At 40.7% G+C, this 19704-nt stretch overlaps 2 protein-coding genes across 2 annotated transcripts in view; one reads left to right on the top strand and one right to left on the bottom strand.

Annotated features, from left to right (window-relative positions):
* Positions 1-4324, top strand: part of GTPBP3 (GTP binding protein 3, mitochondrial) — a 318683-nt gene extending 314359 nt beyond the window's left edge. Inside the window, exon 10 of the transcript XR_010090896.1 lies at positions 4284-4324. The gene's annotated coding sequence lies outside the window, so the exon portion shown is untranslated. The remainder of the gene's footprint in view (positions 1-4283) is intronic.
* A 14767-nt stretch (positions 4325-19091) lies between these two features.
* Positions 19092-19704, bottom strand: part of YJEFN3 (YjeF N-terminal domain containing 3) — a 138117-nt gene continuing 137504 nt past the window's right edge. The window contains exon 6 of the mRNA XM_063455365.1: positions 19092-19319. Coding sequence (XP_063311435.1) covers positions 19120-19319 — 200 coding nt within the window. The 3' untranslated portion in view covers positions 19092-19119. The remainder of the gene's footprint in view (positions 19320-19704) is intronic.

Here is a 19704-nt window from a genome sequence, read left to right on the forward strand (position 1 = left end):
CACTATAAAACCTGTACATGAGGGGTACTGTTACAAATATTAGTGTTACAAAACCATAAAACGTATCACAACAATTATATCGTCAGTCTAAATGCTGTTTGTGTGTGAAAAATGCAAAAAAGTCACTTTCACTGATGATATCACTGTTGTAATATATTTCACTGTTTTGAAACACTAATATGTGTGTTCAGCGAAGTCTCCCGAGTAAAACAGTACCCCCTATGTACAGGTTTTATGGTGTCTTGGAAAGTTATAGGGTTAAATATAGTGGTGGAAAATTAAATTCTCTGGACTTTCTGCCCGGGTTATCAGGCAGGCCCCGCACATTGTAATTAATAAAATGACTTAATTATGTAAAAATATTACATAAATATATATGCAGCATAAATATATATATATATATATATATATATATATATATATATATATATATGTGTGTGTGTGTGTGTGTATCATTTTTGTAAATAATTTTTATTTATATATAGTGATATATACATATATATTTATGTATATAGATATATATATTATTTCGTTCAAAGTGTATTTTGATATCAATATATATATTAATATCAAAATACAGTTAGAATGAGATTACACATATATATTTTTAAATTATTTTTTTACGTATTTATATATGTATTTATTTTATATTTATATATATATATATAATTATAATTATATATATATATATATATTTAATATTATTCTATGTGTATTTTGCTATTAATATATATATATATATGATCCAAGTATATATTGTTTTATTTTACACTATTTTTAACTTTCTTTTAATTTATTTCAGGCAACAGGGGGACTACCTGTCATTTCAGGCACTCCCCCTGCTGGCACTGCTATGGATGGCTATTCCATCCATGTGATTGTGAGGTCCTTGCAAGGACCGTGCGATCACATGGCCCAGGAGGGCCGGATCGGCAGCAGGGGGACTGCCTGGGATGCTAGGCAAGTCTCCCCATCGTGATTGCTTGCGTGGGATCAACAGTGAGCAGGTAAGTCCCATGGACGGCGGGGACATACTATGCCCCACGCCGGCATTTAGAGCCGGGCTAAAGCATTTTTTCCGCAGGCCAAGGCCCATTCAATAGCATTGTAGAATGACGCATAACGAACCGGAAATCCCCTTTTAAGAAAGACAAATGGTGTATAAGTCTGAATTCACCACTCTCCTTCTTAGGAACTAAACCCAAAGGTGAAATGCAGGGACGTTTTAGCCGCAAGGCAAACAAGGCATTTGCCTTGGGCGGCATTTTCCAGGGGGCAGCAAAAAACGCCGCCCCCAAATGCCCAGGGCAAATGCCTTGTTAGCCATGCGGCTAACTGACAAGAGGTTGGGGGGCGCCTGAGTTTTGTTCTGCCTAGGGCAGCACAAAACCAGGATACACCATTGGGGAAATGCGAAAACAATCAAACGGAACTTCATTAAACTGGCCTGCAACTCTACCTAAAACTATTTCTTTATCTATCTTCTTAAACACCAACTCCTTAATAATTTCCAATGACTTGAAATTATTAACCCAACTAAATTTCTTTTCATAACTAGGAACTCTAAAGCCAAACGCGAAACCTTCATAAAGAACTTTGGCCTTCTCCTGATTTGGGTAGGCCTTTAAATAATGAACCATGCTTAGCAGCTTCACTGCAGTCACGGCTTTTGCTTTAAAAATTACTGTTAAGACCTGACTTCTTGAAACATTTTGATGCAGGATGCGCTCCCATGCAAATCGAGCATTCATGCCTGTATCTACACTTGTGCAACCATTTACATTGTGAGTCATTAAAAGCCCAACAGACAGCTTTTTTTCTGGCCAGTCACTGTTAAAACCTCCGCAGACCTAATAGGAAAAATCTGCCTTTGTGGTAACATTGTACTAAGCCATAAACCAACATCTTTAACACCCCAATTTTACAATTTGCTTTTAAACTGAAATGTTTGTCTAAACATGTCGTCCTAATTATACCAAGCTATACCCCCAAATTTTCTGTAGGCTTCCAGCACCAGCTCCAAATGCTGAAACAGTCCCATACTTAAACTTGGATTTTCTCCGCATAGAATACTCGCATATATGCAAAGAGCCTGTAACAGATTATTAAATGTTCCCTGTTTAGCTATGAATTCCTTAGAAGCTAGAAGCAGCAACAAAATATCAATATAGTCACCCTTCATTTTTTTCTCTGATATTACTACTTAAATGTAAACCCAGCGGAGAAATCTCACAGATCATAGCTTCTTTTAGACAATCTTCATTCACCCTTGTTATATTATGAAAATCCTTTGTTTGTCTAAAGGGTTAACCTAAGCAGGGGCAGGACCCTGCTTAGCATTATTAAAAATGCTATTTAAAATAGAAGCTGCTTCCTCTAACTTTTCCAAATTAGCATTCCCAGGGAAGTTCTCACCTGTCTTCAATACTTCTGTCACATTGCTGTGTGGTCCTGGCTCCACTCTGCTCTCCCTTTGCAGCTGGCGCTCTGCAGTTCTGCCAGACTTAGCAGCCACTGTAGCAGCAGCCTTCTTGACCGACCGACCTTATTTTCTTAGCTCCTCAGACAGGGGATGGTGAATAAAACTTCTTCTGCTGTATGCTCCACTTCTTCCTCGACACTCCTCTTCCTCTGGCTGACTCCTCCTGGCCGCTTGTAGCTTCCTCTACCTCCCGCCCGACCCCCATGCTGCTCGAGCCTGCCTCCTTCCTGCTTAGACTGTTCTCTATGGCTTCCTGACAAAACCCAGCCTGCAGCTCCTCCTCTTCTATTTCCTCAAAGGGTGCTACAAACGGGGCAGATGCCAGGCAACTCCTCAGCCACTCCTCACCGCCTGAGCATTAAGCTTCCTCCTCCAGTTGCTGCATGAGTTCCTCAATGCTGCCAATCTTCTGCAGAAAAAGCGACTGAATAGGTGAATCTTGACTGCCGAAGCTTAACACTTTTCCCTCTTGTTCTGTAAGTCCCTCAGAGAGTGAAGCCCGCGCAATTCAAACTTGGTATATATAAACTAGTCCTAACTAGCGCGCGCCACTTGCTTCAATCCTGAACAATCAAGGCCTCCCATTTTCCCGCCTCTGTGCAACTTAGACCGGCCAAAAAACAGCATATGAGAATATCCTAATTTAAACTGCTGTAAACCGGATTTAGCCAGCTAACCCTCCTTGCTAAACGAACCCATGACTTTCAGCTGACCCTAAATCTATTGCCCTATGCTCCCTGCAGGACATCTCCAGCACTGAAGATAAGCCAGCACTTCTCCAGGACAGCTATTGGAATCATCTGGTCATCTGGTCACAGCGTTTTGAAGCCGGTGCAGACTATGTAAAGTTATTGTTGGCTGTATAATGCTTGAGACATCTAGCAATAGCCCGGTAAATGCTCTTTGGTGCCACCAATTGTCTGTGGCAGTTGGATGCCTTGGCCAGCCTGGGGAGGGCAATTGCCGGACTGCCTTCCTAGTGAAGAGTCTAGAAGAGTCTAGAAATAGCAGTATTATTATTTATTGTATTGAGGTTACTGGCCCCCCCTGGCAGAAATCCCCAGCTTCCCCTAATATGGTGGAGCAAGCACATAGCAAAAATGCCAAAAGAGCATCAAGCACAATCTCTGAAAAAAACCTCAGTCAGTAATAGGTAAATATGCCATTTCAGTATATCAGGATATCCCCTCTCCTAAAGAGCCTTGCAAACCCAGAGCCAGGGGTGATAGGGCTCTGGGACATGTGAGTTTTTTTCCCTAAGATTTCTCTAAATATATAGGAGTGTATTCAGACAGTCTGCACTATTATTTGTATTTTATATTTGCAGATTATTTTAGCGCGCTGTTTTGGTAACTAATGCCATTTCAGTACTCATGACATATGTCTTCTTTATATTTCACATACCCATAAACTCACTGGTCTTCGACCTTAACCTGCACAAATATTTATCTCTGAGGTGAGAGCCTGGCAGAACTAATGCTCACCAGATGTCAGAAAAACAGACAGGTATGTTATGGTCTTCCTGGGATGCATTCAATACTCCCACGTAATGACACACGTAAAGGCCCAATTTGCACAATCCACTGTGTTTTGAAATGTTCCGTCTTGAGTTTTACACACATGTAAAAAAGGACTACAGGAGTTATGTAAAAGGTTTTTGTACACTATGTCATATGGTCAACCTGCAAGCATGAATCACTCTCACTGTTCCCCAGTAGTCAAATATATTCTTGATCTTTGCTTTCACATAAAAAGCTCTGAATGCAATATGTGAGACTCATTTGTTCTGTGTACAAAGGAGTGATATTTAACCCCTTAAGGACCAAACTTCTGGAATAAAAGGGAATCATGACGTGTCAGACATGTCATGTGTCCTTAAGGGGTTAAAGCCGCTTCCGAAGCAATATATTTGCATTTTACTGCAAATTCTCCACAGTGACAGAGACCTAATGGTTCTAGACCCAAACATGAGACAATATTTTCCAATAACATAGACCTCCTGGAAAGCCCCACATATTGAAAGTTTTCCTTAATGACTATCCAGTTAGTGTAAAATAGTTTGAGTAGTTCAAATAACTCCAGGTGATGTTCAATTATAACTGGACTGTCGAGGGTAGGGGATTTAGTGTGTCTAAGTAAAACTGGCAATATTTTTGGGAGGGAGAGGGGCTATTAAAGACTTGACTTGTGGGTGCATTATTTGGAACTGCACCAGCAAATTCATGGAAAAAAAGCCATTCAATTTTATTATTTTTTTCCTTGGGGGTTATTACCATTCATTCACTAAAATAGTAAGCAGCAATTCAGGTTTAAATGGAAATATTTTTCAGCTCATTCTATCAATGGAAAAATATCTGAATAACTACCTTATTAACATAGAAAATGTGAGTATAACCTTCCATATATCTCTATAATCAATAACCTCCCAACTCTGGCACCACTCTTCTCAGGACTCCAGTGGGAGGTAGTTAATGGGGGTGGCTAGTGACACTTTTGTGTTAATGGCTCCACCAAAAAGGTGAGCAGTTCTGCCCAAGTTGAATGTACACCATTCCACCCGCCAATGATGTAAGCCAGATCACTGAGGGCACATTCTACAGGGAGCACGGTTTCAATGCTCTCTACAGGGCCTAGTGCCTTGAACATAGTGTGAGCATGTCTTATGATAAGTTTACCCCTATGCTTGTGGAGCCAGCGCCTGAGAGAGCCAGACACATCTTGCAGCAACTCCGCATGATTAACCTGCTAACTGCTGATTTCTGGCAAAAGAGGCACACTTACCAAGCCTCAAATGGCTCCCCGAATACCCTACACCATGGGGAAGAAGACTAAGAAATATCGAGCAGACCCCAGTCCGGGATCCCGAGATATTGGGGCTTTTATGCGCACAGCCATGCAGCCTGATCCCTTAAAGATGGCGCCAGCTGAGGCCTATACATCAACCTCGTCGGACAACAGCCCACCAGCCAACTTACCTGCAAACTCACAGAAAGGAGCAAAGCCTATGACACCCTTGGAGCTAGGAGACTCTTCTCCCTCTACAAAAGCCAACATAAAGGCACTGATGAAGGACATCCAAGCCATGTTCCATGCAGAAATGGAGCTTGTACAGGAGGAAGTCTCCACGCTCACCAGCTGGGTGGCGATGGTCGAAGATCGCGCCAAAGGCACCAGTGTGGCTCAAACGACCACAGATGCTGCCCTGGGTTCACTGCAGAAGCAATGCAGCTCCCTGACAGCACAATTAGCTAACATGGAGGATAGGGCCAAGGCACAAAATATAAGGATCCGAGGGGTGCCCGAACAGTTGCCAATGCTGAATTAACCCACTATTGCCGAATGCTTATAGCCACTCTACTACTGCCTGAACAAGTAAAGCAGCTGGGAGTTGATTCCTGTTCTCGCCTCCCCAAGGCAAACAAAGCACCCAAGGAAGCTTCTCGTGAAGTGCTCATCAAGTTTGTTCTGGATTCTGATGGGGGGGTCCTTATGGGAGCCGCAATAGGCTCTCCCACGGTACCCTTTGAGAGGGCACACCAAGTATTCTTCAAAGACTTCTTCAGGCACACCCTGACTTGGAGGAGATCTTCCCAGCAGATCACAAAGCAGCTCTGCAAGAACTAAATGGGGTCAACACTGATTGCTGGTGGATAAAGATGGCAAGACGCACCCTCTATTGCACCTATCTGAGTATTTCCTCATGTCTATCCCAGCAGAAACTTGCTCATCATAGACTGCTGCCAATATCAAGCCCTTCTTCCCTTCCCGGGACCAAGTACATCTGATTCACCTACCTGAAATCAACGGCTGTTGATATCTGCGCTGCAACTCAATGTTTTTTTTTTAGCTATGTTTTGGTTTTATTCTTATTATTAGTTCACAATTTGACTGATAAGTTTATATTGTGACATAGCTTGCACCCTCTTGCTTGGTTCTGTAAGCTGGTAGCCAGACAAATTTCTTAGTTAAGCCCCTCCCCCCCTTTTTTTTATAGGGATGTGCACTACTCCTTTTCAATTCTATGAGCAATATACGGCATGTTCAGAAGCCAGCCTATCTGGTCACCAGATAACCACTAAGAGGGTCCTAGGTTATTGACAGCTCTACTGATCGAGCTTTATTTTTCAACTACCTGCGCCTTAAGTTTAGATATTTTCTGACATAACCCTTATTGTTAACAAATCTGTCGTGCTTCGTTATTAGCAAGCAACCTCTATCCCAAAGCATAACTACACATGGCTCAGAAATGAGGGATTTAAGCTTGACCAAAATTTAAAAAGGGTTTACACATTACCTGTGTTGTTATTCATGCTGACATGTATATATTTTTTTGTTTGTCTGATACCTTTTCATCACACAATGTAATGCAATGCATAAGCCTACCCGCAAAAATAAAGAATGACAAAAAAGTGACTATTTTGGCTTTAAAGTTACCGGTACTTTGAATTCTCAAACTGGAATAATTTTCTAACATTCCAGTTTAATTTGAAATTCACTTTGAATTCTCACTTAAGTGAATAACCCTACTGGTATAACAACAGTACTTATGTAAGTGAGCATTGTGCCTATACAAATATATTCATTTAACCCCTTAAGACCGCAGCCAAATGTACAAGTTGTGATCCAAAAAAAATGTAAACAAACCACAGAATTTTACTATATGTCTGTTCAACAATAATTTACCTCTTTCATACTAAGTGCACCCACACTTATTATATATCATTTTGTTCAGGGGAAACAGGGCTTTCATTCAATATCAAACATTCATGTATGGAACTCCATTTTATATGAATAAAATCTAAAAAACTTGAAAAAATTATGAAATCTTGTTATTTTTCAATTTCAGCATGGCAATTTAACTGTTAATGTCAGAATACTATTCGGTTTTCCTGCAATAAAACATACATATTTGTATTCAGAAATGTCTCACGAGTAAAACAGTACCCCCCATGTATAGGTTTTATGGGGTTTTGGAAAGTTACAGGGTCAAATATACGACTTGTCCATTATTTTATTTTCTGCATAGAAATTTGACAGATTGGTTTGAGTGACCTAGGTTGCCTTTTAGACCGTATGGCAGCCCAGAAATGAAAATTACCCCCATTATGGCATACCATTTGAAAAAGTAGACATCCCAGGGTATTCAAAATGGGGTATGGCCAGTCTTTTGTAGTAGCCACTTGGGCACAAACCCTAGCCAAAGTTAGCGTATTTTTTTGTGTTTTCTTTTTTTTACATAAAATCTGTACTTTCACTGATAATATTATTGTTAGTATATAGTTTACTGCCCTGAAACACTCCTAGTTCTGCTCAGTGATGTCTCACGAGCGCCATGGTACCCCCCATGTATAGGTTTTATGGGGTTTTGGAAAGTTTCAGGGTCATATATACGGCTTATCCATTTATGCTTTTTCACCTTGAAATTTGTCAGATTAGTTTGCAGTGTCCAGGCTGCCTTTGAGACCGTATGGCAGCCAAGAAATGAAAATTACCCCCATCATGGCATACCATTTGAAAAAGTAGACATCCCAGGGTATTCAAAATGGGGTATGCCCAGTCTTTTCTAGTAGCCACTTGGGCACAAACCCTAGCCAAATTTAGTGTTTTTTTTTTTTTTTTGCATTTTTCACATAAAATCTGTACTTTCACTGATAATATTATTGTTAGTATATAGTTTACTGCCCTGAAACCCTCCTAGTTCTGCTCAGTGAGGTCTCACGAGAGCCATGGTACCCCCCATGTATAGGTTTTATGGGGTTTTGGAAAGTTTCAGGGTCATATATACGGCTTATCCATTTATGCTTTTTCACCTTGAAATTTGTCAGATTAGTTTGCAGTGTCCAGGCTGCCTTTGAGACCGTATGGCAGCCAAGAAATGAAAATTACCCCCATCATGGCATACCATTTGAAAAAGTAGACATCCCAGGGTATTCAAAATGGGGTATGCCCAGTCTTTTGTAGTAGCCACTTGGGCACAAACCCTAGCCAAATTTAGTGTTTGTTTTTTTTTTTTTGCATTTTTCACATAAAATCTGTACTTTCACTGATAATATTATTGTTAGTATATAGTTTACTGCCCTGAAACACTCCTAGTTCTGCTCAGTGAGGTCTCACGAGCTCCATGGTACCCCCCATGTATAGGTTTTATGGGGTTTTGGAAAGTTTCAGGGTCATATATACGGCTTATCCATTTATGCTTTTTCACCTTGAAATTTGTCAGATTAGTTTGCAGTGTCCAGGCTGCCTTTGAGACCGTATGGCAGCCAAGAAATGAAAATTACCCCCATCATGGCATACCATTTGAAAAAGTAGACATCCCAGGGTATTTAAAATGGGGTATGCCCAGTCTTTTGTAGTAGCCACTTGGGCACAAACCCTAGCCAAATTTAGTGTTTGTTTTTTTTTTTTGCATTTTTCACATAAAATCTGTACTTTCACTGATAATATTATTGTTAGTATATAGTTTACTGCCCTGAAACACTCCTAGTTCTGCTCAGTGAGGTCTCACGAGCGCCATGGTACCCCCCATGTATAGGTTTTATGCTGTTTTGGAAAGTTACACGGTCATATATACGGCTTATCCATTTAGGCTTTATTACATTGAAATTTGGCAAAGTGATTTTCTGGGCCTATATCGCATTTGAGAGAGCATGGCAGCCTGGGTAATAACATTTCCACTATTATGGCATATCATTTTCAAAAGTAGGCAACCCAGAGTATAAGAAATGGTGCATTGCAAGATGTTTGGTCTAACCACTTTATCAGAAATGAGGGGCCCACATAGGGGTTATAGCTTTATTTGTGCTTTTTCACGCACATGAACTCCATTTTCACAGGACATTTCATATTCCTGATATGAGTTATTGCAACAAAGCCTCACTATTTGTATTTAACATTGTCTCCTGAATGTAACAGTACCCCCATGTACTAGATTCTCTGTTTTGGGGGGGAAGTCATGGGGACAAAAATATTAGATGTCCTTTTCAAAGTTGGCAATTTAACAAAGTGATTTTCTGGGTCTATCTCGCCTTTGAGAGAGCATGGCAGCCTGGGTAATAACATTTCCACTATTATGGCATACCATTTTCAAAAGAAGGCAACCCAGAGTATAACAAATGGCATAATTTGAGATGTTTGGTCTAGCCATTTTAACAGAAATGCTGGGCCCATGTAGCGATTTCTACTTTGATTTTTGTCTTTTTAATCAGATAAATAACATTTTCACTGGAAATGTCATAATACAGATATTAGTTAGTGCACTAGAGACTTGGTATTTTGATTTAACACTGTCTTCTGAATATAACGGTACCCCCACGTACTATTATTTCAGATTTTACTGATAAGTCACAGGGCGAAATATATTAGATGCCCTTTCAGCTTGTAAGTTTGCCAATATTATTTTCTGGGCCTATGTAGCTTTTCAGAGAGTATGGCAGCCTGGGTAATAACATTCCCACCGTTATGGCAAACCATTTTCAAAAGTAGGCACCCCAGAGTATAACAAATGGCATAATTTGAGATGTTAGGTCTAGCCATTTTAACAGAAATGCTGGGCCCATGTAGCGATTTCTACTTTGATTTTTGTCTTTTTAATCAGATAAATAGCATTTTCACTGGAAATGTCATAATCCTGATATTAGTTAGTGCACTAGAAACTTAGTATTTTGATTTAACACTGTCTTTTGAATATAACAGTACCTACATGTACCATGTTTCCAGGTTTTTATTATATCACATGAATAGAACAGTACCCCACATACACTTTGATCTGAAGGCAGAGAGAGGCAGAGAGAGGCAGATAGATCTTTGATATCACATAGAGAGTCACTGTGCGAAAAGTTTGAGAAGTAAAAAAAACGAAAAAAAACCCCTATTTTTTGTAACCCTTTCAGTGCTAATCACAGCATTAACCCTGTGATCAGTTTTTTATTGGGAAGTCACATTTCAAGTACTACAAATGTAGTATTTTGAGTTGTTTGGTGTAGCCACTTTAGAATGGCTAGCGTAAACAGGGACAGGCCAAGGTCAGGGGAATCCAGAATTCAGAGTAGTCGGTAAAACAAGCCAATGGGTCGGTACAGGCAGCTAACAAAGCGTAGTCAGGACAAGCCGAGGTCAGAAATCCAGGTAAATCAAGCAAACAAACTGCCAAAGTCCCATACAGAGTGATTCAGAAATTCAGCTCTGTATGGTAGACTTTGAAACAGTCTGTTATGCAGAGGGCGGGTAGAGATGGGCAGGTTGGACAATAAAAACTGGAGTCCTTTCGGACTCCTTTCTTGTAGCAAACACGGCACTTTTTTGGGGGAGCTTTTTTACTAGGGGTGGATGGGATTCGGGAAGGGAAGTGTTTGCCACAAAGTCTTTGGAGATCTCCTGATTCCAAAGTGGGATTGGGGGGCTAGGTAAATAACATACGGGACAAAATGCTTAATGTGAATTCGAGGAAAGGGCAGGGCCTACCTATGACCTCTTTTGTATAGAGGACATAGGCATTGAAAATTGCAATCTGGCTCACGTAGATTGCAATTTTCTTGTACCAGGTCCTAGTTTTTCGGTTCACCAGATAGGGCTGTATGCATTGGTCAGCCAAGTCTACTCCCCCCATAAACTTGCTGTAGTCTACAATGCACTTCGGCTTTTCCAGATGCTCAGTGCTACCTCTCACAGACACTGGCACTGTACTTTCGTCATGCATCGTAGACAGCATGTATACATCTTTCCTATCTCTGAAGCGAAGAGCAAGCAACTCATCCTGGCGGAGAGCTGAAGAGGAACCTCTACTGCTTCTGCCACTTGCCAGGGCTCGGGGGAAACCCCTGCGATTCTTCCTCACTGTGCCACAGGCTAGGGTTTCAAAACAATATACATTTTTAAATAATTCTATACTGGTATAATAATTGTCAACCCATAGCCTATATCCCTTATTCAACAAGGGAAGGATTAGATCCCAAACAATCTTGCCACTTGTACCCACAGAATCAGGGCATCCTGGTGGGTCAAGATGGCTATCCTTTCCCTGGTAAATGCGAAACGCCCATGTGTAACCAGTACAGGATTCACATAATTTATAAAATTTAACGCCATATCGGGACCGCTTCGATGGAATATATTGCTTAAATAGCAGTCGACCTTTAAACTTCATAAGGGACTCGTCAATTGAAATATCTTTATCGGGGACATAATTTTCAGAAAATTTGTCTGACAGGAGTTGAATAAAGGGCCGAATTTTATATAGCCTGTCAAACAGTGGGTCGTTTCTAGGGGGACACAGCGAGTTATCATTAAAATGAAGGAATCGCAGCAGTTGCAGGTAGCGATCCCTCAACATAACCTCAGGGAAAAGAGGTGTAGCCAGGATACGTTGCTTGCTCCAGTAGGACCTGATACTAGGCTTTTTTACAATACCCATCATTAGGGTTAAAGCCCAAAACCGCTTCATCTCTGCGACATCCGTGGGTCTCCACATATTCCTGCGACCATGATGGGACCCCGGATGTGCAGAGAGATACTGCATAGCAAACAAATTCGTTTGCTGAGCCATGAGCTCAAATATATCGTCTGACATAAAGAGCTCAAAAAAACGAATTGGCTCGCAGTCGTCCACTGTTACAGTGATGCCAGGTGTAACAGTGAACGGCGGTATTTCTAGGGCCATCATATTTGGAGGCACCCAGTCTCTGCCTGGCATTGGGCTTGCTGAGCGTCCTCTTGTGAGTGGTGGTGGGGCACCATCACTTGAGGTCTCACTCAGAGGCTCAATGTCAGAGGCAGTGATAGTGTCACTGTCTTGCAGAGTGTCACTATCACTGCCTGCCAGAATGGCATACGCCTCCTCGGCTGAGTAGCGACGTGCCATTCTAGGGGGACAAATTAATTAATTTATATACTAAAGTGGGTAATTAATTATCTACCTGCCTAACACCTACTACCCGCCCTCAAAAAACAATATAAATGTACTGATCACAGTATAGGCAGCTGCAATCAGTACACTGAAAGGGTTATTTTCAGATCTATAAAAATAACCCTAAAAAAAAGTCAGTCTGATCAGAGAGCCCTCTGATCACAGTGATCACTGATACAGTACTGTACAGCAGATATACTGTACAGTATAGTGATCACGGCAGCGGGGAAAGGGTAATGGAGATTTGGGTTGCTGCGACTGACACAAAGGGTAAAAAAAAATTAGAAATAATTTTTTTGACCCAAAAAAGTTTTTAAAACTGAAAGGGTTATTTTTTGATCTGTAAAAATAACCCTAAAAAAGGTCAGTCTGATCAGAGAGCGCTCTGATCACAGTGATCACTGATACAGTACTGTACAGCAGATATAATGTACAGTATAGTGATCACGGCAGCGGGGAAAGGGTAATGGAGATTTGGGTTGCTGCGACTGACACAAAGGATCAAAAAAAATTAGAAATAATTTTTTTTTGATCCAAAAAAAAAATAATAAATACCCTAATCAGGTTGATCACAGTAATATGCTGTGATCAGCACTGAAAGGGTTAAATAAAATATAAATTTTAAAACTTTAAAAAAAAATTTAAACTTTCTTTTTCCACAGAAGCTGCAAAAACCACGATCTCTCTGCCTCTCTCTCTCAGATCGAAGTGAGGTGAGGAGAGGGGCAGAGACAATGTGTCAGCCAGTGATCTGAGATCATTGGCTGACACATACTAACAGTGATCACAGTGACTGGCTGTCACTGTGATCACCTCCTACAGATCGCGGTAATTGGCCACAGGGGGAGTGCCTGGGAGGTACAGGCATGCCCCCCACCGCGATCTGTAGGGGGCTAATGGCTGCAGTTACATGTGTCAGCCAATAGGCTGACACATAGTAACACTGATCGCACTGACAGGCTATGGCAGCCTGTCAGTGTGATCAGACTGCAGCCTGACAGTTCAGATCGCGGTCACTGACCCCAGGGGGGCTGCCTGGGGGGCCAGGCATGTCCCCCGACCACGATCTGCTGCAGAAGAATGCGGCCGGCTCCATGTGTCAGCCGATTTCAAATCGGCTGACACATGGTAAATACCGATCGCAGTGACAGCCTGTCACTGCGATCAGAAGCTGCAGACCGCGGTCCCCAGGCACAGGGGGGCTGCCTGGGGGGCCAGGCATGCCCCCCGACCGCGATCTGCAGCGGCCATGTGCCGCCGGCCACGTGGGGGGTAAGACCGCACAGGACGTACTATGCCGTCCTGCGGCATTTAGAGCCACCCAAATAAGGACGGCATAGTACGTCCTGCGGTCTTAAGGGGTTAATATGTGGATGGCATTTTTAGAAAGCTGCATTCCCATAAATGCTATCAGAATGTATGTTAATGTATATTAATATTAATTATATGGGCTAGCTATGTATCACATGTATCAAATAATTAGGTTTTGTTTTATTTCCTATTTTCTTAAGCAAAAATGACTTGTTTGTTAAGGAATTAAACAGGAGACAAGTACCTTCAAAGAAAGAAGTAATTTGCCAGCTATAAACAAACCCTACACCCTACCTCACATGAAGTGAATGAATAGTGGAGCTCATCTCCAAGACCTCCTGGTTAGATGAATCTTTGGAACTGTGCCAGGCCCTCAGTAGGGCGTCCTAAATATTATTGATCATTTTTTCGTTAACCCCTTAACGCCGTTACGACGTACCATGCCGTCCTGCATTTGGGCTTTAAAGCCGTTGCGACGGCATGGTACGTCGTAACAACTTGCAGCCCCAGGAGGTGAGTTGTACTTACCTCCGCCGCGATCCTCTTCTGGGGGCTGCCTGACAGCCCAGGCAGCCCCCCTCCGGCAAATGAGGCCCCCGGGGGCCATGTGATCACATGGCCCCCTATAGCTGGCTGTGGATCTGCCAGCAGGGGGACTGTTTAAAATATCAGACAGTCCCCCTGCTGGTGGGAAGAATAAAAAAAATAAAAATTTTATAAAAAAATAAATTAAATATATTTATATATAATATGTATATATAGTACCGTATATACTCGAGTATAAGCCGACCCGAATATAAGCCGAGGCCCCTAATTTTACCCCCAAAAACTGGGAAAACTTATTGACTCGAGTATAAGACTAGGGTGGGAAATGCAGCAGCTACTGGTAAATTTCTAAATAAAATTCGATCCTAAAAAATTATATTAATTGTCTATTTACAGTGTGTGTATATAATGAATGCAGTGTGTGTGTGAGAATGCAGTGTTTGTGTATGAGAATGCAGTGTGTGTGTATGAGAATGCAGTGTGTGTGTATGAGAATGCAGTGTGTGTGTATGAGTGCAGTGTGTGTGTGTGTGTGATGCAGAGCCTTGGTGGGGGGTTATTTTTTAATTATTACTTTAATATTGTTTTTTTGTTTCATTAATATGTTTTTATTATTATTATTTTTTATTTTATTCTTTTTTTTATTATTATTATTTATATATATTAATTTTTTTGTCCCCCCCTCCATGCTTCCTAGCTGGCCAGGGAGGGGGACTCTCACTCCCTGGTGGTCCAGTGGCATTGGTAGTTCAGTGGGGGGAAGAGGGGGGCTGGCAGGGAGCACTTACCTCTCCTGCAGCTCCTGTCAGCTCCCTTCTCCTCCGCGCCGGTTCGGTCAGCTCCTCTGTCAGCTCACACTGTAAGTCTTGCGAGAGCCGCACTATGACCCCGCGGCTCTCGCGAGACTTACACTGGGAGCTGACAGAGGTGCTGAACGGACCGGCACAGAGGAGAAGGGAGCTGACAGGAGCTGCAGGAGAGGTAAGCGCTCGCTGCCAGCCCCCTGTCTGTATTATGGCAATGTAAATTGCCATAATACAGACAGTGACTCGAGTATAAGACGAGTTGGGGTTTTTCAGCACAAAAAATGTGCTGAAAAACTCGTCTTATACTCGAGTATATACGGTATATATATATTATATATACATATTAAATATATGTAACGTCATACAAAGTGTATTTTAATATTAATATAAGTATATATATTAATATTAAAATACACTTAGAATGGCGTTACATATTTAATATGTATATATATTATATATATATAATAGATGTACATATATATATTATATATAAATACGTATAATTAAAATAATAAATAAATAAAATAATAAAATAAATAAATAAAATTTTGAAACAAAATTTAATATAAATTATATATGCATATGTAATTTCATTCTAACTGTATTTTGTTATTAATATATATATATCGGTAACAAAATACACTTAGAATGACATTCTATATATATCTATCTATCTATATATAAAATACAAATAACCGCAAATATATATATATATATAGATAAATACATATAATTACATAAAAGATTACATTAATATACACGTAGAATTTAAATACCTATAAATGCATATATATTAAAATTCTACGTGTATATTTAAATAATCTTTTAACGTAATTATGTGATTTGATTAATTAAAATTTGATTGACATGCCTGACAACACAGGGAGAAAGTGCAGAGAATTTAATTCGCAAGCACTATATTTGACCCTGTAACTCTCCAAGACACCATAAAACCTGTACATAGGGGGTACTGTTTTACTCGGGAGACTTCGCTGAACTCAAATATTAGTGTTTCAAACTGGTAAATTGTATTACAACGATGATATTTTAAGTAAAAGTGAAGTTTTTCGCATTTTTTACAAGCGAACGGCACTTTTATGGGCTATATTATTGTTGTAATATGTTTTACTGTTTTAAAACACTAATATTTGTGTTTCGTGAAGTCTCCCGAGAATAACAGTTTTTCACATTGAAATTTGCCAGGTTGGTTATGTTGCCTTTGAGAGCGTATGGTAGCCCAGGAATGAGAATTACCCCCATGATGGCATACCATGTGCAAAAGTAGACAACCCGAGGTATTGCAAGTGGGGTATGTCCAGTCTTTCTTAGTAGCCACTTAGTCACAAACACTGGCCAAATATTAGTTTTTTGCTTTTTTCTACACAAAAACAAATATGAACGCTAACTTTGGCCAGTGTTTGTGACTAAGTGGCTACTAAAAAAGACTAAACATACCCCACTTTCAATACCTTGGCTTGTCTACTTTTTTAAATGCTATGCCATTATGGGGGTAATTCTCATTCCTGGGCTACCACACCATCTCAAAGGTAACATTACTAATCTGGAAAATTTCAATTTGAAAATGGAATGTTCTATATTTGACCCTGTAACTTTCCAAAACAACATAAAACCTGTTAATGGGGGGTACTGTTGTACTCGTGAGACATCGCTGATTACAAATATGTGCATTTTTTTGCAGTAAACCTAACAGTGTTATGAAATTCACAGTTAAAATGTCAGACGGAAATGCAAATTTAAAAAAAAAAATCTTATTTTCTCACATTTTTTTTTATTTTATTCATAATAAATTATGTTCCATATATGAATAGTTAATGATAGATTAAAGCCCTGTTTCTCCTGAACAAAATGATATATAATAAGTGTGGGTGCGTATAATTTGAAAGAGGGGAACTACGGGTGAACAGACATATAGCGCAAATTCCAGTTCTTGTTTACGTTTTGTTTTGATCAGAACGTGCACTATTGACTCCGTCCTGAAGGGGTTAAAAGATTGGAACAGTCACAGCCTTACAGTGAACACATTCGATTTTTCTAAACCTCGATCAGAAATGTTGGAGAGATAAAAATATATCTTCCTAAATGGACCACATAGTGTTAAAAGTACATTGGTGAGCCACCTTTCTTGAGTGCATCTCCTTACAGGGGTACTCTGCTGATGATGTCCCTGTGAGTGTCAGGCATTAGTGTGCTGAATAAAATTGAATTAGTGGTAATATAGTTTAGTTGCTGTAGACATTACTATAGTACAGATGCTAAAGTAAGGAGTCAAAGGCACACTCTAGACCCATAAACCACTGTATCTTGCTAAAAGCTTTATGTGTGAAGATTGTGAAACCATCAGTGAGCTCCTATTTCCCACAGAGACATTGCTCCCGTTAAATTACCGACGATTGTCCCTGAAACCTTGACTGTGTGGCGTTTGGACAAGTCTGCATGGATCCGAGCACTGTTTTCCCAGAATGGGCACTTGGATCTCCTCTTTCAAATGATATGATATGTTGTATTTTCTTAGCATCACCCCCCCTCCCTCAACATCACATCCCCTCCCTCACCATCATCCCCTCCCGTCCCTCACCATCACCCCCCCTCCCCTCCCCTCCCTCACCAACACCATCACCCCCTCACAACCCCCCTCTCCCTCCCATCACCCCCTCTCCCTCCCTCACACCATCACCCCCTCACACACACAGCCTCCCCAGATACACTGTTAGCATCCCCTCACACTGTCACCTCTCCACACATTGTCACCCCTCACTACACTGTCATCACCCCCCCACAGTCAGCCTCTTCATGCATCCACGCTCAAATGAACCACTCCTAATCCTATTAATCTCACCTGCCCTCACTCTGCCACACTCACCCTGTCACATTTACCCCCCTTAATCCTGTCACACTCGTCCCTCCTACCATGCCACAATTGCCCTGACACACTTACCTCCACTCACCCTGTCACACTCCCTCATAAAACCATGTCATACTCCCTGTCCCTCATTATCTCTTACAACCCCCCTTGTCCATTTACCCCCAGTCCCTGCCACTGGTACCCCTTTACTTACCTTGTCACAGTCACCAGCTGAAGAAATTCATCATACACACACAGTCAAGAAATATAGCTTTGCCATAAACACATAGCACAAAGGTTACACACAACATACACACAACACACTTAAAGCAGCTACCCCATACACATACATGCTCATAGCCAAAAACGCAAACATGCTCACAGAGATATACATTCACACACACACACATCAATGTGTATATGTGACAGTGTGCATGTATTGCAACTCTAATTTTTCACTTTGTTTGTTAGTGGGGCTTCATGTTTGAGTTTCGCCTAAGGCCTCATAAAGTCTAGAGCCGCCTCTGCTGTTATTAACAACCACTTACAGCAGTTATTTAGTGTCAAAATAGGAAACCTCTCCCTTAGTGTTCTTAAGATTAATTCTGTACTCAATGAATTAGATTTATTTTTATGGGATTGTTTTTTTTTATTTTAACCTTCCAACATGATTGATAAAATATCCATCAAGATTTACTATATCTGTGTTTCAACTCTTGTTTTCCACAAGGTGCAATTACTAGTTAGAAATCTGTGAATGTAAGCAGCTTTGGTCCCAGGACATACTTGAAAATGAGAGAAATCTTAATGTATCCTTCCTGGTAAAATATTTTATAAATAAATAACACAAACACTTAAAATAGCATGTGCATCTTCCATTGTACTGTGATCAGGATATCGTTCGATCAGCCAAATGGTTCCCAATATGTTATTGTTTACCATATTTGTGTATTTCCCAGAATTCATAAAGTGTCATACTTGATGTTGCCAACATGAAGGTTAATACCTTTCTGAACAATATTGGATTATGTGGGATTACCTGCTTAAATCAGATGTTTGTAACTAGTGAATCATATGTGTCGGACACTCAAACATTCTCTCAAAGAGAATTCGTTTGATTGAATAAAAGATTCATAACACTCAGGGCAATACAGAAAATGTATAGATTTATTGACGCATCTAAATTTCACAAGGCAGGTTTGATGTTCTAAAGCTGCACCACGCAATCTGTGTCAGGGTACTTTGGTAGGTTGAGTTCAAATTTCTTCTGTATATCATAGGGTAGAAATCTCCCTGCGATGTAGTGATGTTTCCCAGTATATTGGAGAACACATTTCTTCGGGGCCATGAGGGAAATCAGCACTTCTGGGTTGATACCATCTGGGTTTCCAGTCTCCATATTCCAACCTACAAGGAATATACAGGGTTAAGCGTTGGAAAAAGCAAACACATATTTCATACACTAAATTTTGCCAGTTGCCAGAAAACAGAAAAAAACACAAGTTTTAAAGGGACACTCCAGGCACCCAGACCACTTCTGCCCATTGGAGTGGTCTGGGAGCCAACTCACACTACTCTTAACCCTGCAAGTGTAATTATTACAGTTTTTTTTATAAACTGCAATAATTACCTTGCAAGGTTAACTCCACCTCTAGTGGCTGTCTACTAGACTAGGCACTTCCTGGTTTCTAGCACAGGAAACCTCCAGCATCGCTCATTTCCCCATAGGAAAGCATTGAAAATGCATTTTCAATGCTTTCCTATGGGGACCGCTAATGTGCATGCGCGGCAT

The sequence above is a fragment of the Pelobates fuscus genome, chromosome 5, assembly GCF_036172605.1.
Source record: "Pelobates fuscus isolate aPelFus1 chromosome 5, aPelFus1.pri, whole genome shotgun sequence".
Taxonomy (NCBI): Eukaryota; Metazoa; Chordata; class Amphibia; order Anura; family Pelobatidae; genus Pelobates; species Pelobates fuscus.